The sequence below is a fragment of the Corylus avellana genome, chromosome 2, assembly GCF_965113065.1.
Source record: "Corylus avellana chromosome 2, dhCorAvel1.hap1.2, whole genome shotgun sequence".
NCBI lineage: Eukaryota > Viridiplantae > Streptophyta > Magnoliopsida > Fagales > Betulaceae > Corylus > Corylus avellana.
The window spans coordinates 44,090,702-44,115,054 of record NC_142491.1 but is presented as its reverse complement, the minus strand read 5'-3'; the positions used below and the strand labels follow the sequence as shown (position 1 = coordinate 44,115,054).

At 32.2% G+C, this 24,353-nt stretch overlaps 2 protein-coding genes across 2 annotated transcripts; both read left to right on the top strand.

Moving 5' to 3' along the window:
• Nucleotides 1–6,745: 6,745 nt before the first annotated feature.
• On the top strand, nt 6,746–9,302 carry LOC132167678 (G-type lectin S-receptor-like serine/threonine-protein kinase LECRK4). Its single transcript, XM_059578689.1, has one exon. It carries the CDS (start codon nt 6,798–6,800, stop codon nt 9,300–9,302), a length of 2,505 nt encoding a protein of 834 aa, XP_059434672.1. The 5' UTR covers nt 6,746–6,797.
• Nucleotides 9,303–13,880: 4,578 nt separating this feature from the next.
• LOC132178913 (G-type lectin S-receptor-like serine/threonine-protein kinase LECRK3) lies at nt 13,881–16,700 on the top strand. Its single transcript, XM_088513739.1, has one exon. The coding sequence runs from the start codon at nt 14,196–14,198 to the stop codon at nt 16,665–16,667; it is 2,472 nt and encodes an 823-aa protein (XP_088369865.1). The 5' UTR covers nt 13,881–14,195; the 3' UTR covers nt 16,668–16,700.
• The last annotated feature ends 7,653 nt before the right edge of the window (nt 16,701–24,353 follow it).

The window sequence follows — 24,353 nt, the reverse complement described above, 5'->3', positions numbered from 1 at the left end:
TTTAAATAAAATATTTTTGATTTTAATAAAATAATATCATACATTTAGATTTTATTTAAAAATCATTATTGTTGTTTTGATAATATATTGTTACCTTTGAACGATAATTAAAGGAATATATATAGTTTTTGTGAAAAAAAGATAGAGTGTGAAAGGAACAAACATAAATATTGATAGAATAGAAGAGAGAAAGTTGTGAAAGAAATATGAGGAAAAACAAGTAAAAAGAAAATTACGTTATAAAAAAAAAGAAGTTAACTTTGACATTCTCTGTCACACATAGAATAGTTACGTCTAAATAGAATAATTGTAAATAGACTTTTTTAATTAAGAAAAAAAAAGGTCAACTAATCCTGTGATTGCTTGATATTTTGTAGAAGAATAGTTTTCGCAGAATTAAAGGAATGAAATTGACAAATATTAGATAAGGTTCATTTTTCTCTGTCTCATGACAATTACCTCGTCAATGCCGTATGCAAATTAGCAAGGAGTGCTGGAGTGATCCACAGGTGGCGGCTCAATAAAAATTAGATCCAAGGAAAAAAGTTTAAATAAAATATTTTTGATTTTAATAAAATAATATCATACATTTAGATTTTACTTAAAAATCATTATTGTTGTTTTGATAATATATTGTTACCTTTGAACGATAATTAAAGGAATATATATAGTTTTTGTGAAAAAAAGATAGAGTGTGAAAGGAACAAACATAAATATTGATAGAATAGAAGAGAGAAAGTTGTGAAAGAAATATGAGGAAAAACAAGTAAAAAGAAAATTACGTTATAAAAAAGAAGAAGTTAACTTTGACATTCTCTGTCACACATAGAATAGTTACGTCTAAATAGAATAATTGTAAATAGACTTTTTTAATTAAGAAAAAAAAAGGTCAACCAATCCTGTGATTGCTTGATATTTTGTAGAAGAATAGTTTTCGCAGAATTAAAGGAATGAAATTGACAAATATTAGATAAGGTTAATTTTTTTCTGTCTCATGACAATTACCTCGTCAATGCCGTATGCAAATTAGCAAGGAGTGCTGGAGTGATCCACAGGTGGCGGCTCAATAAAAATTAGATCCAAGCAAAAAAGTTTAAATAAAATATTTTTGATTTTAATAAAATAATATCATACATTTAGATTTTACTTAAAAATCATTATTTTTGTTTTGATAATATATTGTTACCTTTGAACGATAATTAAAGGAATATATATAGTTTTTGTGAAAAAAAGATAGAGTGTGAAAGGAACAAACATAAATATTGATAGAATAGAAGAGAGAAAGTTGTGAAAGAAATATGAGGAAAAACAAGTAAAAAGAAAATTACGTTATAAAAAAAAAAGTTAACTTTGACATTCTCTGTCACACATAGAATCGTTACGTCTAGATAGAATAATTATAAATAGAATTTTTTAATTAAGAAAAAAAAAGGTCAACTAATCCTGTGATTGCTTGATATTTTGTAGAAGAATAGTTTTCGCAGAATTAAAGGAATGAAATTGACAAATATTAGATAAGGTTCATTTTTCTCTGTCTCATGACAATTACCTCGTCAATGCCGTATGCAAATTAGCAAGGAGTGCTGGAGTGATCCACAGGTGGCGGCTCAATAAAAATTAGATCCAAGGAAAAAAGTCTAAATAAAATATTTTTGATTTTAATAAAATAATATCATACATTTAGATTTTACTTAAAAATCATTATTGTTGTTTTGATAATATATTGTTACCTTTGAACGATAATTAAAGGAATATATATAGTTTTTGTGAAAAAAAGATAGAGTGTGAAAGGAACAAACATAAATATTGATAGAATAGAAGAGAGAAAGTTGTGAAAGAAATATGAGGAAAAACAAGTAAAAAGAAAATTACGTTATAAAAAAGAAGAAGTTAACTTTGACATTCTCTGTCACACATAGAATAGTTACTTCTAAATAGAATAATTATAAATAGACTTTTTTAATTAAGAAAAAAAAAGGTCAACTAATCCTGTGATTGCTTGATATTTTGTAGAAGAATAGTTTTCGCAGAATTAAAGGAATGAAATTGACAAATATTAGATAAGGTTCATTTTTCTCTGTCTCATGACAATTACCTCGTCAATGCCGTATGCAAATTAGCAAGGAGTGCTGGAGTGATCCACAGGTGGCGGCTCAATAAAAATTAGATCCAAGGAAAAAAGTTTAAATAAAATATTTTTGATTTTAATAAAATAATATCATACATTTAGATTTTACTTAAAAATCATTATTGTTGTTTTGATAATATATTGTTACCTTTGAACGATAATTAAAGGAATATATATAGTTTTTGTGAAAAAAAGATAGAGTGTGAAAGGAACAAACATAAATATTGATAGAATAGAAGAGAGAAAGTTGTGAAAGAAATATGAGGAAAAACAAGTAAAAAGAAAATTACGTTATAAAAAAAAAAAAAAAGTTAACTTTGACATTCTCTGTCACACATAGAATAGTTACGTCTAGATAGAATAATTATAAATAGAATTTTTTAATTAAGAAAAAAAAAGGTCAACTAATCCTGTGATTGCTTGATATTTTGTAGAAGAATAGTTTTCGCAGAATTAAAGGAATGAAATTGACAAATATTAGATAAGGTTAATTTTTTTCTGTCTCATGACAATTACCTCGTCAATGCCGTATGCAAATTAGCAAGGAGTGTTGGAGTGATCCACAGGTGGCGGCTCAATAAAAATTAGATCCAAGCAAAAAAGTTTAAATAAAATATTTTTGATTTTAATAAAATAATATCATACATTTAGATTTTACTTAAAAATCATTATTTTTGTTTTGATAATATATTGTTACCTTTGAACGATAATTAAAGGAATATATATAGTTTTTGTGAAAAAAAGATAGAGTGTGAAAGGAACAAACATAAATATTGATAGAATAGAAGAGAGAAAGTTGTGAAAGAAATATGAGGAAAAACAAGTAAAAAGAAAATTACGTTATAAAAAAAAAAGTTAACTTTGACATTCTCTGTCACACATAGAATCGTTACGTCTAGATAGAATAATTATAAATAGAATTTTTTAATTAAGAAAAAAAAAGGTCAACTAATCCTGTGATTGCTTGATATTTTGTAGAAGAATAGTTTTCGCAGAATTAAAGGAATGAAATTGACAAATATTAGATAAGGTTCATTTTTCTCTGTCTCATGACAATTACCTCGTCAATGCCGTATGCAAATTAGCAAGGAGTGCTGGAGTGATCCACAGGTGGCGGCTCAATAAAAATTAGATCCAAGGAAAAAAGTTTAAATAAAATATTTTTGATTTTAATAAAATAATATCATACATTTAGATTTTACTTAAAAATCATTATTGTTGTTTTGATAATATATTGTTACCTTTGAACGATAATTAAAGGAATATATATAGTTTTTGTGAAAAAAAGATAGAGTGTGAAAGGAACAAACATAAATATTGATAGAATAGAAGAGAGAAAGTTGTGAAAGAAATATGAGGAAAAACAAGTAAAAAGAAAATTACGTTTTAAAAAAGAAGAAGTTAACTTTGACATTCTCTGTCACACATAGAATAGTTACTTCTAAATAGAATAATTATAAATAGACTTTTTTAATTAAGAAAAAAAAAGGTCAACTAATCCTGTGATTGCTTGATATTTTGTAGAAGAATAGTTTTCGCAGAATTAAAGGAATGAAATTGACAAATATTAGATAAGGTTCATTTTTCTCTGTCTCATGACAATTACCTCGTCAATGCCGTATGCAAATTAGCAAGGAGTGCTGGAGTGATCCACAGGTGGCGGCTCAATAAAAATTAGATCCAAGGAAAAAAGTTTAAATAAAATATTTTTGATTTTAATAAAATAATATCATACATTTAGATTTTACTTAAAAATCATTATTGTTGTTTTGATAATATATTGTTACCTTTCAACGATAATTAAAGGAATATATATAGTTTTTGTGAAAAAAAGATAGAGTGTGAAAGGAACAAACATAAATATTGATAGAATAGAAGAGAGAAAGTTGTGAAAGAAATATGAGGAAAAACAAGTAAAAAGAAAATTACGTTATAAAAAAGAAGAAGTTAACTTTGACATTCTCTGTCACACATAGAATAGTTACGTCTAAATAGAATAATTATAAATAGACTTTTTTAATTAAGAAAAAAAAAGGTCAACTAATCCTGTGATTGCTTGATATTTTGTAGAAGAATAGTTTTCGCAGAATTAAAGGAATGAAATTGACAAATATTAGATAAGGTTCATTTTTCTCTGTCTCATGACAATTACCTCGTCAATGCTGTATGCAAATTAGCAAGGAGTGCTGGAGTGATCCACAGGTGGCGGCTCAATAAAAATTAGATCCAAGGAAAAAAGTTTAAATAAAATATTTTTGATTTTAATAAAATAATATCATACATTTAGATTTTACTTAAAAATCATTATTGTTGTTTTGATAATATATTGTTACCTTTCAACGATAATTAAAGGAATATATATAGTTTTTGTGAAAAAAAGATAGAGTGTGAAAGGAACAAACATAAATATTGATAGAATAGAAGAGAGAAAGTTGTGAAAGAAATATGAGGAAAAACAAGTAAAAAGAAAATTACGTTATAAAAAAAAAAAAAAAAAGTTAACTTTGACATTCTCTGTCACACATAGAATAGTTACGTCTAAATAGAATAATTATAAATAGACTTTTTTAATTAAGAAAAAAAAAGGGCAACTAATCCTGTGATTGCTTGATATTTTGTAGAAGAATAGTTTTCGCAGAATTAAAGGAATGAAATTGACAAATATTAGATAAGGTTCATTTTTCTCTATCTCTTGACAATTACCTCGTCAATGCCGTAGGCAAATTAGCAAGGAGTGCTGGAGTGATCCACTGGTGGCGGCTCAATAAAAATTAGATCCAAGGAAAAAAGTTTAAATAAAATATTTTTGATTCTAATAAAATAATATCATACATTTAGATTTTACTTAAAAATCATTATTGTTGTTTTTGATAATATATTGTTACCTTTGAACGATAATTAAAGGAATATATATAGTTTTTGTGAAAAAAGATAGAGTGTGAAAGGTACAACATTAATATTAATAGAATAGAAGAGAGAAAGTTGTGAAAGAAATATGAGGAAAAACAAGTAAAAAGAAAATTGCGTTATAAAAAAAATTAAAAAAAAAAAAAAAAAAAAAAAGGGTTAACTTTGACATTCTCTGTCACACATAGAATAATTACGTTCATGCACGTTCAGATAAAATAGTTATAAATAATCTCTCCTGCTTACTTTTTTAATGAAGAAAAAAAAAGGGTTGACTATTCCTATGATAGTATGATTGCTTGTTATTTTGTAGATGCATAGTCTTAAGAGAATTGAAGGCATCAAATTGACAAATATCCAACAAGTTTCGCTTTTAATGCTCTGTCACACGACTCTTACCTCGTCAATGTCGTAAGAGAATATATATATATATATATATATATAGTTTTTGTGAAAAAAGATAAAGTGTGAAAGGAACAAACATAAGTATTGATAGAATAGAAGCTGTAGAAGAGGGAAAGCTGTGAAAGAAATATAAGAGAAAACATGTAAAAAGAAAATGATTAACTTTGACATGCTCGATCTGTCACGTACACATTGCCTTCAGTAATTTATTTGCATTTTAACGTTCTAGCTATATCACTTGACAAAGATGTCTTTTACATTCTTTCAATTATACTTACCATTTTTTTAAGACAAAGATCCAGCTCCCTCTCTATCTTCTACAAATAATTTTCTTAATCTTAATTTTAATTTCAGTTTTTCTAAATTAAATTATAATTTATTATTGCTCTTTCTTTATTTACATCTCCTGTAAAGCAAAATAATAAAGGCATTTAAGGTATTTAATTATGGGTTTTTACTTTTCTTAAGAGATTTTATTCTTTAATATTTTTTAAGAGGCATTATATTTGAATTGGTGGCCTTGGCAGGCCTTTGGCTGCCTAACCCCCTATGAGTAGAATTCTAATATGTGATGTAGTTCAGAATCACCTAAAATTGCGGTTTTTTGTTATTACTCCGACACTTTTTTTATTTTTTTGGGTTTCTTAAAAAAAAAAACAAAAAGTTTAAAAATTTAGTTATAAAAGCCAGAAACTGTGTTAACTTTTAAAATGATGTATCTCCATTTTACGTGATCTATTATTTTAGTGAATAAAGGCATAAGGTGATGAGACAAGAGAACACATCACTTGAAAACCTAATATTTTCTTTCTTGGGATAGTCTATGAAGGGGTTCTCCTAATTTGTTAGGTTTACACTTTTTCAATGCTGTAAGCAGATTGAAATTGAATATTGCCCACAAAAAGATGAAGGAACCCAAAAAGCAAATATGCGATATTATCACATTTTTCTATGATATATTAATCTTCACATAAAATCAATTAGAGTGGACTAACCAGTTAATAGTTTAATGAAGCTTTAGGATGGATCTACAAATGAAGCAACTTGTTTAGAAAACTTCAAATAATCTAAAGATGAGCAATATTTTAAAAAGTAAAGGAGAAACAGGGATCAGTTCCAAGCAAATGTATACAGTTTCACACAAACAGTATTTTCTCAAGATCAAACTCTGGAGGAAATGTAAGAAAATTTATTGGACAAATGAAATTTGATTCAAGTGAAGAATAGTCAAAAGGACAACAACCCTTATTTTGTCCCTGCGTATCATGTCGCTCTCCTCATGTTATCTCATCTTCTTCAATAAACTTCATCGTTTGTCCATTCCATAAACTTGCCATTAGATCTTTTTCTTTCTCCAATGGATTCCGGAGTACTTGCTTATATTCACAGCCATTTCCTTGCCCTTGTTATCGTCCTCCAGCTTGCTGCAATACCTCAAGCTTACGACAACGTGACTGTGGGTTTAGCTCTCTTTGCCACCGATGATAACTCCACATGGACTTCACAATCTGGTGATTTTGCTTTTGGATTCCGCCGCCTTCCTGGTGAAGCAGATCAGTTCCTCCTGGCTATCTGGTACGCTAAGCTACCTGAACAAACTATTGTTTGGTCTGCCAACAGGGATTACCAGGCGGAGAGAGAATCAAAAGTGGAGCTAACAACAACTGGAAATCTAGTTCTCAGTGCTCCAAGTGGCATGGAGTTGTGGAAGTCCAACAACACCGAGAATCCTGGAGTGTTGCATGGGGCCATGCTAGACACTGGGAACTTCGTGATTACAAACAGAGATTCAAGCATCATATGGGACAGCTTCAACGAACCAACCGACACCATCTTACCAACCCAAGTATTTAGTGTTGGGAACAACCTTTTTTCTAGCATGTCTGAAAACAATTACAAGCAGGGCAAATTTCAGCTCCGTTTCACCCCTATAAATGTGAGTAATGGAAATATGTCATATAGCTCTTACAATCTGACACTTAACCAAGTAGATGTCTACACCAAAAATCCTTACGGAGCTTACTATACCAGTCCTGACGTTTCTGAGCTAAGGTTGGACGAGTCAGGCTACCTTCACATCTGGAACTCACGAAGCCATAACACATCAAACCTTACAATGTCAAAGGGTATTGTCATGAGGCCAGACTCCAACTACTACAAGGCAACGCTTGATTTTGATGGAATCTTCAGGGTCTATGCCCACCCAAAGAATGTTAGTACTGGCAATGGCAGATGGTATGAAATCTGGTATGTTCCTGAAAACATCTGCCTAAGTATTTATGACAGTTTCGGAGGTGGCCCTTGTGGGTATAACAGCATATGTAAACTCGGCCCATTGGGTAAGCCAGATTGCCAATGCGCCCCTGGCTTTTCTCTCCTGGATGTAAACAACAGGTATAGTGGCTGCAAACAAGACGATGTCAGCTCTATGCATGAATGCAATGAGACGGGATCTGTGATTGCAGAGGATCGATTTGAGTTCATTGAAATGGAGTCTGCGGATTGGCCTTTAACTGCCTATGAAATGCTGCAGCCTACAACAGAACATGAATGCAAGAAATCTTGCTTGCGTGATTGTTACTGTACAGTTGCCATTTTTCAGGACCCAAAGTATACTAATGGCAGAGGAAAATGTTGGAAGAAGAGATTGCCGCTTTCTAATGGGAGGTTCGGCAATAGTTCCGTTGAGAGAAAAGCTCTATTCAAGAAATTGAAATTGAAACCGAACAGATCTTCCCAGCATCCGAAGAATCCAAACCCGGGTGGAAGACAGCAGAATCAAGTAATAGTGATACTCGCAGTTCTCCTAGGTACTTCAGTACTTTTGAACTTCCTTTCTCTCACTTCTATTTCTCTGGTTGGCTTCTGTTTGGGGCAAGGAAAACTGCCAAACTTCTATAGAACCTTAAATATTAGAGATCCAGAGATAAATCTACATTCCTTTGCATACAAAGATCTTCAAGAAGCAACTAATGGATTCAAAGAAGAATTGGGTAGGGGTTCTTTTGGCACAGTTTATAAAGGGGTAGTAATGGTATCAGGTTATAGCAAACATGTTGCTGTCAAGAGGCTAGACAAGTTGGTGAGGGAAGGTGAGAGGGAATTCAAAACCGAAATGACTGTGATCGGCCAAACTCACCATAAGAATCTAGTCCGGTTACTTGGCTACTGCGACGAGGGTGAGCACAGACTTTTGGTGTACGAGTTTATGTACAACGGCTCCTTGTCGAGTTTCCTCTTTGGAGTGATAAGACCAAATTGGCAACCAAGAATGCAAATTGCATCAGGAATTGCTAGAGGACTCATGTACTTGCATGAAGAATGCAGCACACAAATCATTCATTGTGACATAAAGCCCCAAAACATACTCTTGGATGATTCTTTTACGGCCAAAATTTCTGACTTTGGACTGGCAAAGCTTTTGATGAGCCAGCAGACGCGGACTCTTACCGGCATCAGGGGCACTAAAGGGTATGTTGCACCAGAGTGGTTCAGGAATATTGCAGTCACAGTAAAAGTGGATGTTTATAGTTTTGGGGTCATGCTGCTGGAGATCATTTGCTGCAGGAGGTGTGTAGAAATTGAGATGGAGAGGGCTGCAATACTAATTGAATGGGCGTATGAATGTTATAGTAAAGGTGAAGTTGAAAGATTGGTGGAAAATGATGAGGAGGCTTTAAGTGATCTGAAGAAGGTGGAGAAGTTGGTGACAGTGGCAATTTGGTGTGTTCAGGATCTGCCATTATTGAGGCCTTCCATGAGGGAAGTCAGTAACATGATAGAAGGCATTATTGAGGTTTCTGCACCCCCATGTCCTTTCCTCTACTGTTCAATGTCTGGATCTGATTTTCAGTCATCCTAGAAGCGACTTTCAACTAATACAGATGTAGTGTCAAGGAATTTCTTAATTTTACGTACTTGCAGCTTCCATATAATGTTAAATGTTTTACTTCTAGAATTCTATTAGCTGACAATGAATTACTATTTTATTATTATTATTATTATTTTTCTATTTTGGCATTTTGAACTTGTGAAACATAATTGGCCTTTTCTGTTCTTGATTTTGAATGGAAAAGAGAATAAGAGACCAATTAAGAATGCTTCCAAGTAACCTATCTGGCTAAAAGATGTGCAATATAATTTGTACTACTAAACACTTTACATGCCTTCCAACTATGAAAATAGGGCAACTGAAAATGAATATCATAAATGATAAAAGGAACACTTGTTGAAAGCAAGGATTATATTGGTGGCATCACCTTCAATCAACAAAGAGTTAATCCCATTAGTGACAGCAACTTGAGTGGCAACTAGGGCTGCTTGGGCTTCACCAACAGCAGTATAGTACTTGAAAACCGTTTGGTTGCTGCATGGAAAACATTACCATTAGAGTCGCTAAGAACCTTATAAGCAGCAACTGAAAAATCATTCTTAACAGCCGATGTTAAAAGCTACAGCTCAATTTTTTTGTTGCTTTCAGTCTTGTTGGTTGGTCTTGGGCTCTTGGATTGCTCATTGCAAGTGCAACTCATAGTTTCCCATAAATAAAAGGGAAAAACAAACAGGCCTAGACAGATTCCCAACATATGCATTTGCATGTGCTTCTCAATCAATCCTGCTGAGGAATTAGATAACCTTGTTCATTAGCATGACTGCGTGCAGCAACCAGAGCTCAGTGCTAAAGCACAAATCAACTCTAGGCAGGGGTCCTATTTAGTCAATTTTACTAGACAAAGTTTTTATCAAGTTCCAAGCTTTTCATTTGGGCCAATAGAGGTGGTGGAGCATCAAGCTTTGGTGTTGTTCTTTCATGAAAAATAATCCCTTTTATGTTCCACAATAATAACCGTAATATTACTTTTCACATCAATTTATTACACTCAGTTTATACCGACTAACATGACATGTTTTAAGTGACTTTTATTTTATTTCTTTTAAATAACTGACATGAGAAATCATCTAAAAACACGCAATGTCAACCAATTTAAAATAGGTGTAAATAGTAACATCTTATCATTGCCAAATCCTTAGACCTAACTACGTACCCACCAAACTTGTTCACAAGTGACAATATATTGGGTACATACAAACTTGATGCAAATGTTTTCATTAGGTGCCGTGCTAATGGGAGACTTTGGAATCTCCAAGTCTCATGCTTGTTAGGAGAGTAAGCGAATGGAGGCAGCTTTTAATTTTATTTTATTTTTAATCAAAATCTTGGGTCCCTGTGCCTCGTAGCCCGCCGGAGGAATTTTTCATTCTTCCTTTGATTCCCTAGTTTTTATAAAGAAAACTAGTTCCAGGCATTTGTCGTGAGTTCCAGTTCCACTGATGCTCTAATGAGGTTAATTAAGATAGGATTTGGTCTAGTCAGATTTGAGATTATCATAGTGATGGCCGGATAAAATAGTTATAAATAATCTCTCCCGCTTGCCTCTTTGTTTTTTATTTTTTAAAAAGGCTGACTACTCCTATGATTGCTTGATATTTTGACTCTTACCTCGTCGTCAATGTCGTATGCAAATTGGCATGGACTGCTGGAGTGGTCCGAAGGTGGCGGCTCAATAAAAAATTAGATCCAAGACAAAAAGTTTAAATAAAATATTTTTAATTTAATAAATTAATATCATACATTTAGATTTTACTTAAAAATCATTCTTGTTGTTTTTATAATATATAGTTATTTTGAACGATATATATATAGTTTTTGTGGAAAAAGATAGTGTGAAAGGAACAAACATAAATATTGATATTGATAGAATAACAGAGAGAAAGCTGGGAAAGAAATAGGAGGAAAAACAGGATTGAGATCTCCTAGAATTCTCTTTAAATTTGAGATTCTCAAGTTCATAAATTTAAGTCGTTAATCTCATCTAAGCGTCTAAAATAAGCCATGTTTCATAATTTAATGAGGAAGCTAGCTCAAGAAAAGTAGTTTCATCATTAAATTTTGAAATATGGCTTATTTTAGACACTTAGATGAAATAGACGGCTGAGATTTATAAATTTGAGAATCTCAAATTTAAAAGGAATTTTAGAGGATTTCAATCCAGAAAAACAAGTAAAAAAATAATAAAAAAAAAGTTATAAATAAAAATTACGTTTGACATTCTCTGTCACACATTGCCTTCAGTAATAATTAATTTGTATTTTAACGTTCTATCTCCACTTGACAAAGATGTCTTTTACATCTTTCAATTTTACTCTACTTTTTTTTTCGACAAAGATCCTCCCTCTATGTTCTACAAATAATTTTCTTAATCTTAATTTAATTTCAGTTTTTTCTAACTTACATTATTGTTAAACTATATAAAAAAAATATAAAGAGAAAAAGAAGGAAGAAATATACAGATTAAGGTGGTTCGGCCCATAGCTTACGTCTACACATCAAAGCCTTTTCTTGGCTACATCTTTCTTTCACATGCATGATAGAAATTGTATAATAAAATGACCTATTTATAGTTGAATGAGGTCAAGAATATAATAAGTACATAATCAATATGTAACCTATGAGAATTAGGAGAGTTACATAATCAATATGTAACTTATGAGAATCATGAGAGTTATTTAATAAATATGTAACATTTGAAAATTATGAGAGTAAATAATACATTAATTTAATTCAAAACAACTATTGTAGGTTGTCTTCAATATAATTTATTATTGCTCTTTCTTTATTTACATCTCCTGATCAAAAGCAAAATAGTAAAGGCATTTAAGGTATTTATGGGTTTTTACTTTTCTTTTAATGTATTTCTTAAGTGATTTTATTCTTCAATATTTGATTATTTGTTAAGAGGCATTATATTTGGTGGCCTTGGCAGGCCTTTGGCTGCCTACCCCATTTGAGCAGAATTCTAATATTCGGTGATCTCTAGGTTAGAATCACTTATAACTGAGGGTTTTTGCTATTACTCCGACCCCAACATTTTTTTTTTTTTTTGGGGGGGGTGGGGGGGGGATAATTGTTAGGTTTTCTAAAAAAAAAAAAAAAAAAAAGTTTAAAAATTTGGTTCTAAAATGATGTGTTATCATTACATGTGATGAATTATTTTAGTAAATAAACCTCATCAAGTTGCCTAAATGAACTAGAGAGCATTTAATTAGTTTTATTTAAATAGTATTTTTGTCTTTTTACTTTTTTGGAAGTCAGAATTTTATGAACTAGAGAAGATCCTAATTCAAGACGGCGAGCTTAATTAATGATTCCATTAATACACTGTAAATCATTACCTAGATTCATTAAGTTCCAATTAAACCAAGTATCTACTGGCTACTAGGGTTCTACCTTATCCCAAAACATTTGTAGCGTGTTGTGAACTCAGAATCTATTATCAATTGATCATTTTCTGGGTCCTTTTTTAGCCCTTGGAGACAAACTATTGAAAGCATAGTTGGCCTGGGCTAAGAGTGTGGCTCTTGTTGGGCCATCGATCTATTACAATGCTACTCCATCTTATGCGGTTAATAATAAACAAAAAGCAATAATAATAATAATAATAATAATGTGTATAACTTATTAAAACTTGCGAGGGCATGGGGGAGAATCATCATCATTTGCTATGAAACATGAAGCCAAATAAAAGTGATAGCTTTATAATTTATAAGTATAAAAAATGTTAAACTTACAGCGAGCTAGGAATTCAACTTTGAGGGCCGGGCGCAACAAAAATAATAAATGAAGTGGTTTTGAGATATAGGTTTTTTAAGTTAAACATCTTTTTGGTCAGCATGCTAAATAACTATCTCAATTTCCAAAAGGGATAAGGTATCTGAGTACAGGTACCTTAGGTTTTCCATTGACTTGGCCTTTTTTAAGTCAATTACCTAGGGTCTTCAATAAAGCTGGAGAGTGTGCAAGAAAGAGAAAGAAAGAAAAAGAAAAAAGAGGAAAAGACAAGTGATCAAAAAATTGGGAAGAGAGAGAAAATTTTAATTTTTTTTTTATATTTTTTTATTATTTGGGGATAGCTAGGGAGGAGTAAAAAGTATGCATTTTATCATCCAAGTTGAAAACCTAATTTTTTCTTTCTTGGGATAGAGTCTAAGAAGGGGTTCTCCTGCGACGGTCTCCTGCTTTGTTAGGTTTACACTTTTTCAATGCCGCAAGCAAAATTTTTTTTTTCCTATTCCATGCCGTAAGCAAATTGAAATTGAATATTGCTGACAGAAAGATGAAGGAACCCAAAAGGCAAATATGCGATATTATCATCCAAGTTGATTTGTCATTTACCTATGACATGTAATTTTCAATACCCATTTTGATTATTTTGGTCTCTTGTGGAAAACTGTATATATCAGCAGTGCCATCATTCATATCTACTTAATATGGTACTGAAAAAGCCCTTGAAATTAGTTTTACAAAATCAAATAGACTGGACTATAAATGAAGCAATTTGTTTAGAAAACTTCAAATAATCTAAAGATGAGCAATATTTTAAAAAGAAAAGGAGAAACAGAGAGTTCCAAGAAAAATGTATACAGTTTCACACAAACAGTATTTTCTCAAGAGAAACTCTGGAGGAAATGTAAGAAAATTTATTGGACAAAAGAAATTTGATTCAAGTGACGAATGATCAAACCACATGGCGGCATTAACATGGAAGAATAGTCAAAAGGATAACTACTCTTATTTTGTCCCTGCGTATCATGTCGCTCTCCTCATGGTATATATATATATATATCTCATCTCCTTCCATAAACTTCATCGTTTGTCCATTCCATAAACTTGCCATTAGATCTTTTTCTTTCTCCAATGGATTCCGGAGTACTTGCTTATATTCACAGCCATTTCCTTGCCCTTGTTATCGTCCTCCAGCTTGCTGCAATACCTCAAGCTTACGACAACGTGACTGTGGGTTTAGCTCTCTTTGCCACCGATGATAACTCCACATGGACTTCACAATCTGGTGATTTTGCTTTTGGATTCCGCCGCCTTCCTGGTGAAGCAGATCAGTTCCTCCTGGCTATCTGGTACGCTAAGCTACCTGAACAAACTATTGTTTGGTCTGCCAACAGGGATTACCCGGCGGAGAGAGAATCAAAAGTGGAGCTAACAACAACTGGACATCTAGTTCTCAGGGCTCCAAGTGGCATGGAGTTGTGGATGTCCAACAACACCGAGAATCCTGGAGTGTCACATGGGGCCATGCTAGACACTGGGAACTTCGTGATTACAAACAGAGATTCAAGCATCATATGGGACAGCTTCAACGAACCAACCGACACAATCTTACCAACCCAAGTATTTAGTGTTGGGAACAACCTTTTTTCTAGTATGTCTGAAAACAATTACAAGCAGGGCAAATTTCAGCTCCGTTTCACAGCTAGAGATGTGAATGATGGAAATATGTCATATATCTCTTACAATCTGACACTTAACCAAATAGATGTCTACACCAGAAATCCTTACGGAGCTTACTATACCAGTCCTACCGTTTCTGAGCTAATGTTGGACAAATCAGGCTACCTTCAAATCAGGAACTCACGAAGCCAAAACACATCAAACCTTACATCAAAGGGTGTGGTCATTGGGGCAGACTCCTACTACAGGGCAACGCTTGATTTTGATGGAATCTTCAGACTCTATGCCCACCCAAAGAATTTCACTGGAAACGACAGCTGGTCTGCCATCTGGTATGTTCCTGATAACATCTGCCTAAGTATTTATGACACTTTCGGAGGTGGCCCTTGTGGGTATAACAGCATATGTGCACTCGGCCCATTTGGTAAGCCAGATTGCCAATGCGCCCCTGGCTTTTCTCTCCTGGATGTAAACAACAGGTACAGTGGCTGCAAACAAGACTATGTCAGCTATATGCATGAATGCAATGAGAAGGGATCTGTGATTGCAGAGGATCAATTTGAGTTCTTTGATATGGAGTTTGCGGATTGGCCTTTAACTGCCTATGAAATGCTGCAGCCTACAACAGAATTTGAATGCAGGAAATCTTGCTTGCGTGATTGTTACTGTGCAGTTGCCATTTTTCAGGACCCAAAGTATACTAATGGCATAGGAAGATGTTGGAAGAAGAAATTGCCGCTTTCTAATGGGAGGTTCAACAGGAGTTCCGTTGATAGAAAAGCTCTATTCAAGATATTGAAATTGGAACCGAACAGCTCTTCCCAGAATCCGAAGAATCCAAACCCGGGTGGAAGACAGCAGAATCAAGTAATAGTGATCCTTGCAGTCCTCCTTGGTACTTCAGTACTTTTTATCTTCTTTTCTCTCGCTTCGATTTCTCTGGTTGTCTTCTGTTTGTGGCAAGGAAAACTACCAACCTTCTATAGAACCATAAATATTAGAGATTCAGAGATAAATCTACATTCCTTTGCATACAAAGATCTTGAAGAAGCAACTAATGGATTCAAAGAAGAATTGGGTAGGGGTTCTTTTGGCACAGTTTATAAAGGGGTACTAATAGTATCAGGTTATAGCAAACATGTTGCTGTAAAGAGGCTAGACAAGTTGGTGAGGGAAGGTGAGAGGGAATTCAAAACCGAAATGACTGTGATCGGCCAAACTCACCATAAGAATCTGGTCTGGTTACTTGGCTACTGCGACGAGGGTGAGCACCGACTTTTGGTGTACGAGTTTATGTACAACGGCTCCTTGTCAAGTTTCCTTTTTGGAGTGATAAGACCAAGCTGGCAACAAAGAATGCAAATTGCATCAGGAATTGCTAGAGGACTCATGTACTTGCATGAAGAATGCAGCACGCAAATCATTCATTGCGACATAAAGCCTCAAAACATACTCTTGGATGATTCTTTTACGGCCAAAATTTCTGACTTTGGACTGGCAAAGCTGTTGATGAACCACCAGACACGGACTCTCACTGGCATCAGGGGGACTAAAGGGTACGTTGCACCAGAGTGGTTCAGGTACACACCAGTCACAATAAAGGTGGATGTTTATAGCTTTGGGGTCATGCTGTTAGAGATCATTTGCTGTAGGAGGTGTGTAGAAAGTGAGATGGAGACGGCTGCAATACTAACTGAATGGGCGTATGAATGTTATAGTAAAGGTAAAGTTGAAAGATTGGTGGAAAATGATGAGGAGGCTTCAAGTGATCTAAAGAAGGTGGAGAAGTTGGTGACGGTGGCAATTTGGTGTGTTCAGGATCTGCCATCATTGAGGCCTTCCATGAGGGAAGTCAGTAACATGCTAGAAGGCATTCTTGAGGTTTCTGCACCCCCATGTCCTTTTCTCTACAGTTCAATGTAAGGATCTGATTTTCAGGCATCCTAATTTTTTTTTTTTTTTTTCTAAATACTACTTTACAGCTTCCATAGACGAGGAATTTCTAACCTTTTTTTTTTTTTTTTTTTTAGTTATGAACAGTAAGAGTTGGATTATTTAATTAGTAATGGAGTTTTAGATGTCGCATGAAAATTAAATGAGTACATTTTATATATAAACGAATTTGACAACTGAGGCATTTAAATGAGCATTTGTTTGCATTTTTAGTTCATCCACGATTAGGATGAAAAAAATGCAATGTTAATCGTCAAGAACTGATCAATGTTTTCATCCAGTGATAACTAGCTTTGAAATTCCTTGATAGATTAACGTGAGAGAGAGAGAGAAGAACGTGAGAGTGACAAAGTTTTCCTCCAAACTAGGTTGGAGGAAAACTAACCGTGGAGTTAACTATGGTTTGGGAAAATTAGGGTATTAAAAAAAACATGTGAGAAGCACATGTTTGAGGACACATGTCAATTTTAGAGACTAGGTTGGAGGAATTTCCTCCAACCTAGTTTGGAGGAAAACTTTGTCCTTAAACCGTGCTTGTCCTTATAACCAACAAAACCCTAACAAGGAATTTTTGGGTTTCTTTTATTTCTTATTTTCAGTTCCAACAAGCACATAAACTTAAGTATCATATCTTGGCAAGAGGATAATGTTAAATGTGGATGATACTTTCCCAAGCATCCAAGAAATCATTATTCGCAAGTGAAATGAAAAAATGCCAGAAACAGAGAATTTGACACTCTGAAGCAGTAAAAAGAATCAATTAATAAAACCATACAACAAGAGTTTCAGCAGGAACTGTGGCAAGATTTATCAATTCTTCGTTGCTAGTTGAAGGAATCAGACTCCAATCAAGAAGGCAGGCTTTTAACTAATGATGTAATGGGAGCTCCTCCCCCATGCTTCTCTTTAAAACTGTTAAAGAGTATATGATAAAGGGGAAAAGTCGACATACCCCCAAACTATCAAACCATTGTCAAGGTCTCCTCAAACTATTGATTAATTCAATATCCTCCAAAACTACCAAAATTTGTCGATGTCTCCCAATGACAATGACAAAAACACCCATCATAAAAAATGCATAAAAGAAAAAATAATGAAACTTAACCGGGTTGGAGTTAAAAAAGGTGGAAGAAATTCTATATCTTACAGGAAAAATCACCAGAATCTCAAATTCTCAGTTATCACTTACTGAAGCGCGTATCGTTCTATACAAAAACGCAGACAATCCTGTGTTCTCTGTATGTGTGTGTGTGAGAGACTAAATAAACCAGTTGAACCAAACTTAATTCTAGCTCAAACAACAACGAATATATGGATTTCTTCAAAGAGTTCATATGTAAGAATAAGCCAAAAAAACAGACCAAACAAATACGAGAATGAAAATCAAACGAACAACGGACAATGACAAATGAGGAAAGCAATCTATAAATGAGATCAAACATTCAAACAACAACAACAACTCCAAGATGCAAATAGAAACACAAAGTTAAGACTAGGAATTTCGATTGAGAGAGAGAGAGAGGCCAAACCGGGTAAGGGCTTCGAGGAACCGGAATTCCTGACTCTGGCTCCATGGGCAAGACTGCTAGCCAAACCTCTGCGCTCTCTGCGTGTGTTTGGGAACTGGTCCGAAGAAGAGGATCAGGATGTGGAAACCACCGTCCAGATGTTTGCTAATGAAAAATGTGTCGTAAGAAATTTATGGATGAAAAGGGGGTCAATAAAACCGCTAACGGTAACCATCTAATCAGTTAGTAAAATTTACTAATTGGTTTACTAATTGGTTGACAGTTAGCTGTTAGTAAATTTAATAATTATTAATTATTTTTTAAAAAAAATTAAAAAATCTAAAATGATGTCATTTTTGTAATAATACAATAATCATATTCATATATCATATATATATATAAAAGCCGAGTTTTGACATAGAGAGTGCTTAGAATTACGACACGTGTCCTGAACCCATGTTTTAGAGAGTGCATATAATTGCGACACGTGGCGTTATAAAGAATGAACAAGTTTTGAGCATTTAAAACCAAGAGGTTTTATTCGTAATGCATTTAATTATTTTAATGAAGAAAACAAAAGGTTCCGAAATTCTCTCTCTCTCTTTATTTGTAATGTATTTAATTGTCTTAATGAAAAAAATAAAAGGTTCCCAAATTTTCTCTCTCTCTCTATTTTTCTTTTTATCTTCTCTTACTTTTTGTTTTCGTTTGTGTCCCTCATATTTTTTTTCAAATTTATATATTATTTTTATTCAAATATATATAAAAACTGAGTTTTAACGTAGAGAGTGCTTAGAATTATGACACGTGTCATGAACCCATGTTGTAGAGAATACTTATAATTGCGACACGTGGCGTTTTAAAGAATGAAAAGCCGAGTTTTGACGTAGAGAGTGCTTAGAATTACGACACGTGTCCTGAACTCATGTTTTAGAGAGTGCATATAATTGCGACACGTGGCGTTATAAAGAATGAACAAGTTTTGAGCATTTAAAACCAAGAGGTTTTATTCGTAATGCATTTAATTATTTTAATGAAGAAAACAAAAGGTTCCGAAATTCTCTCTCTCTCTCTTTATTTGTAATGTATTTAATTGTCTTAATGAAAAAAATAAAAGGTTCCCAAATTTTCTCTTTCTCTCTCTATTTTTCTTTTTATCTTTTCTTACTTTTTGTTTTCGTTTGTGTCCCTCATATTTTTTTTCAAATTTATATATTATTTTTATTCAAATATATATAAAAACTGAGTTTTAACGTAGAGAGTGCTTAGAATTATGACACGTGTTATGAACCCATGTTGTAGAGAATACTTATAATTGCGACACGTGGCGTTTTAAAGAATGAACAAGTTTTGGGCACTTAAAACCCAGGAGTTTTATTTGTAATGCATTTAATTATTTTAATGAAGAAAACAAAAAGTTCTGAAATTCTCTCTCTCTCTTTATATATCAATATTGTGAGACAATTAAAATGTAAGAATTTTATTTGTAATATATTTAATTGTCTTAATGAAGAAATATTATTTGTATTGAAATAAGATAGATGATTTATTTGATTACATTAAATCTTGATTGAAAGACCAATTTTTTTAAAGAGTAAACCGATTTTTTAACTCATTATTTTAAAAATTGAACGTTTCATATTTTTCCTCTCTCTCTCTCTCTCTTTTCTCTCTACAAGTCATTCACTCTCATTCCACATCTCTCTCACCGGTTCATATCTCTCTCTCTCTCTCCACGTCTCCCTCTCTCTTAATTTCAAAGAAAAAGACATCTCTCTCCCTCCACTCTCCAACATTAATATCTCTCCTCTTTTTTCTCTCCATCTCTATCTTTCTCTTTCTTCACTCTCCAACATTAACAAAAACATAATCTATTAGCCTAAAAATTCAAATTGGAGGTAATTATTCTTCTTAACCTTTTTTTTTTTTTTTTCCAAACCAACAAACTTTTAACATATTCTAATTTATATATATATATATATATATATATATATATAAAAGCCGAGTTTTGACGTAGAGAGTGCTTAGAATTACGACACGTGTCCTGAACCCCATGTTTTAGAGAGTGCATATAATTGCGACACGTGGCGTTATAAAGAATGAACAAGTTTTGGGCATTTAAAACCAAGAAGTTTTATTCGTAATGCATTTAATTATTTTAATGAAGAAAACAAAAGGTTCCGAAATTCTCTCTCTCTCTCTTTATTTGTAATGTATTTAATTGTCTTAATGAAGAAAACAAAAGGTTCCCAAATTTTCTCTTTCTCTCTCTATGTTTCTTTTTATCTTCTCTTACTTTTTGTTTTCGTTTGTGTCCCTCATATTTTTTTTCAAATTTATATATTATTTTTATTCAAATATATATAAAAACTGAGTTTTAACGTAGAGAGTGCTTAGAATTATGACACGTGTCATGAACCCATGTTTTAGAGAATACTTATAATTGCGACACGTGGCGTTTTAAAGAATATATATATATAAAAGCCGAGTTTTGACGTAGAGAGTGCTTAAAATTACGACACGTGTCCTGAACCCATGTTTTAGAGAGTGCATATAATTGCGACACGTGGCGTTATAAAGAATGAACAAGTTTTGAGCATTTAAAACCAAGAGGTTTTATTCGTAATGCATTTAATTATTTTAATGAAGAAAACAAAAGGTTCCGAAATTCTCTCTCTCTCTCTTTATTTGTAATGTATTTAATTGTCTTAATGAAAAAAATAAAAGGTTCCCAAATTTTCTCTTTCTCTCTCTATTTTTCTTTTTATCTTCTCTTACTTTTTGTTTTCGTTTGTGTCCCTCATATTTTTTTTCAAATTTATATATTATTTTTATTCAAATATATATAAAAACTGAGTTTTAACGTAGAGAGTGCTTAGAATTATGACACGTGTCATGAACCCATGTTTTAGAGAATACTTATAATTGCGACACGTGGCGTTTTAAAGAATGAACAAGTTTTGGGCACTTAAAACCCAGTAGTTTTATTTGTAATGCATTTAATTATTTTAATGAAGAAAACAAAAAGTTCTGAAATTCTCTCTCTCTCTTTATATATCAATATTGTGAGACAATTAAAATGTAGGAATTTTATTTGTAATATATTTAATTGTCTTAATGAAGAAATATTATTTGTATTGAAATAAGATAGATGATTTATTTGATTACATTAAATCTTGATTGAAAGACCAATTTTTTTAAAGAGTAAACCGATTTTTTAACTCATTATTTTAAAAATTGAACGTTTCATATTTTTCCTCTCTCTCTCTCTCTCTCTCTCTCTCTCTCTTTTCTCTCTACAAGTCATTCACTCTCATTCCACATCTCTCTCATCGGTTCATATCTCTCTCTCTCTCTCCACGTCTTCCTCTCTCTTAATTTCAAAGAAAAAGACATATCTCTCCCTCCACTCTCCAACATTAATATATCTCCTCTTTTTTCTCTCCATCTCTATCTTTCTCTTTCTCCACTCTCCAACATTAACAAAAACATAATCTATTGGCCTAAAAATTCAAATTGGAGGTAATTATTCTTCTTAACCTTTTTTTTTTTCTCCAAACCAACAAACTTTTAACATATTCTAATATATATATATATATATATATATATATAAAAGCCGAGTTTCGACGTAGAGAGTGCTTAGAATTACGACACGTGTCCTGAACTCATGTTTTAGAGAGTGCATATAATTGCGACACGCGGCGTTATAAAGAATGAACAAGTTTTTGGCATTTAAAACCAAGAGGTTTTATTCGTAATGCATTTAATTATTTTAATGAAGAAAACAAAACGTTCCGAAATTCTCTCTCTCTCTCTCTCTTTATTTGTAATATATTTAATTGTCTTAATGAAGAAAACAAAAAGTTCCCAAATTTTCTCTTTCTCTCTCTATTTTTTTTTTTTTATCTTCTCTTACTTTTTGTTTTCGTTTGTGTCCCTTATATTTTTTTCAAATTTATATATTATTTTTATTCAAATATATATAAAAACTGAGTTTTAACGTAGTGAGTGCTTAGAATTATGACACGTGTCGTGAACCCATGTTTTAGAGAATGCCTATAATTGCGACACGTGGCGTTTTAAAGAATGAACAAGTTTTGGGTACTTAAAACCCAGGAGTTTTATTTGTAATGCATTTAATTATTTTAATGAAGAAAACAAAAGGTTCCGAAATTCTCTCTCTCTCTTTATATATCAATATTGTGAGACAATTAAAATGTAGGAATTTTATTTGTAATATATTTAATTGTCTTAATGAAGAAATATTATTTGTATTGAAATAAGATAGATGATTTATTTGATTACATTAAATCTTGATTGAAAGACCAATTTTTTTAAAGAGTAAACCAATTTTTTAACTCATTATTTTAAAAATTGAACGGTTCATATTTTTCCTCTCTCTCTATCTCTCTTTTTTTCCTCTCTCTCTCTCTCTCTCTCTCTCTTTTCTCTGTACAAGTCATTCACTCTCATTCCACATCTCTCTCACCAGTTCATATCTCTCTCTCTCTCTCTCTCTCCTTTTTTTTCCTCTCCCTCCACGTCTCCCTCTCTCTTAATTTCAAAGAAAAAGACATCTCTCTCCCTCCACTCTCCAACATTAATATCTCTCCTCTTTTTTCTCTCCATCTCTATCTTTCTCTTTCTCCACTCTCCAACGTTAACAAAAACATAATTTATTGGCCTAAAAATTCAAATTGGAGGTAATTATTCTTCTTTACCTTTTTTTTTTTTTCCAAACCAACAAACTTTTAACATATTCTAATATATATATATATATATATATATATATATAAGCCGAGTTTTGACGTAGAGAGTGCTTAGAATTACGACACGTGTCCTGAACCCATGTTTTAGAGAGTGCATATAATTGCGGCACGTGACGTTATAAAGAATGAACAAGTTTTGGGCATTTAAAACCAAGAGGTTTTATTCGTACTGCATTTAATTATTTTAATGAAGAAAACAAAAGGTTCCGAAATTCTCTCTCTCTCTCTTTATTTGTAATATATTTAATTGTCTTAATGAAGAAAACAAAAGGTTCCCAAATTTTCTCTTTCTCTCTCTATTTTTCTTTTTATCTTCTCTTACTTTTTGTTTTCGTTTGTGTCCCTTATATTTTTTTCAAATTTATATATTATTTTTATTCAAATATATATAAAAACTGAGTTTTAACGTAGAGAGTGCTTAGAATTATGACACGTGTCGTGAACCCATGTTTTAGAGAATGCCTATAATTGCGACACGTGGCGTTTTAAAGAATGAACAAGTTTTGGGCACTTAAAACCCCGGAGTTTTATTTGTAATGCATTTAATTATTTTAATGAAGAAAACAAAAGGTTCCGAAATTCTCTTTCTCTCTTTATATATCAATATTGTGAGACAATTAAAATGTAGGAATTTTATTTGTAATATATTTAATTGTCTTAATGAAGAAATATTATTTGTATTGAAATAAGATTGATGGTTTATTTGATTACATTAAATCTTGATTGAAAGACCAATTTTTTTAAAGAGTAAACCGATTTTTTAACTCATTATTTTAAAAATTGAACGGTTCATATTTTTCCTCTCTCTCTATCTCTCTTTTTTTCCTCTCTCTCTTTTCTCTTTACAAGTCATTCACTCTCATTCCACATCTCTCTCACCAGTTCATATCTCTCTCTCTCTCTCTCTTAATTTCAAAGAAAAAGACATCTCTCTCCCTCCACTCTCCAACATTAATATCTCTCCTCTTTTTTCTCTCCATCTCTATCTTTCTCTTTCTCCACTCTCCAACATTAACAAAAACATAATCTATTGGCCTAAAAATTCAAATTGGAGGTAATTATTCTTCTTAACCTTTTTTTTTTTTTCCAAACCAACAAACTTTTAACATATTCTAATTTATATAAATTAAACTAAAATTAAAGGTCTTATCTTTTAATTCATTTGAATGTTTATGGATTTTTTTTTTTGTCTAATTTACTCGGATTTTCAAGCATTTTTTCTCTACTTTTGAAAGCAATATTATTTTGCTTTTTTTTTTTTTTTTTTTAATATTTGGAATTATATAGGTTTTATTTGTATTGAAATATGATAGATGATTTATTTGATTGCATTAAATCTTGATTGAAAGACCAACTTTTTTAAAGAGTAAACTGATTTT

Excerpts from the sequence above, each read along its gene's own strand:
- LOC132167678 (XM_059578689.1), top strand. The coding sequence starts at position 6,798 with ATGGATTCCGGAGTACTTGCTTATATTCACAGCCATTTCCTTGCCCTT.
- LOC132178913 (XM_088513739.1), top strand. The coding sequence starts at position 14,196 with ATGGATTCCGGAGTACTTGCTTATATTCACAGCCATTTCCTTGCCCTT.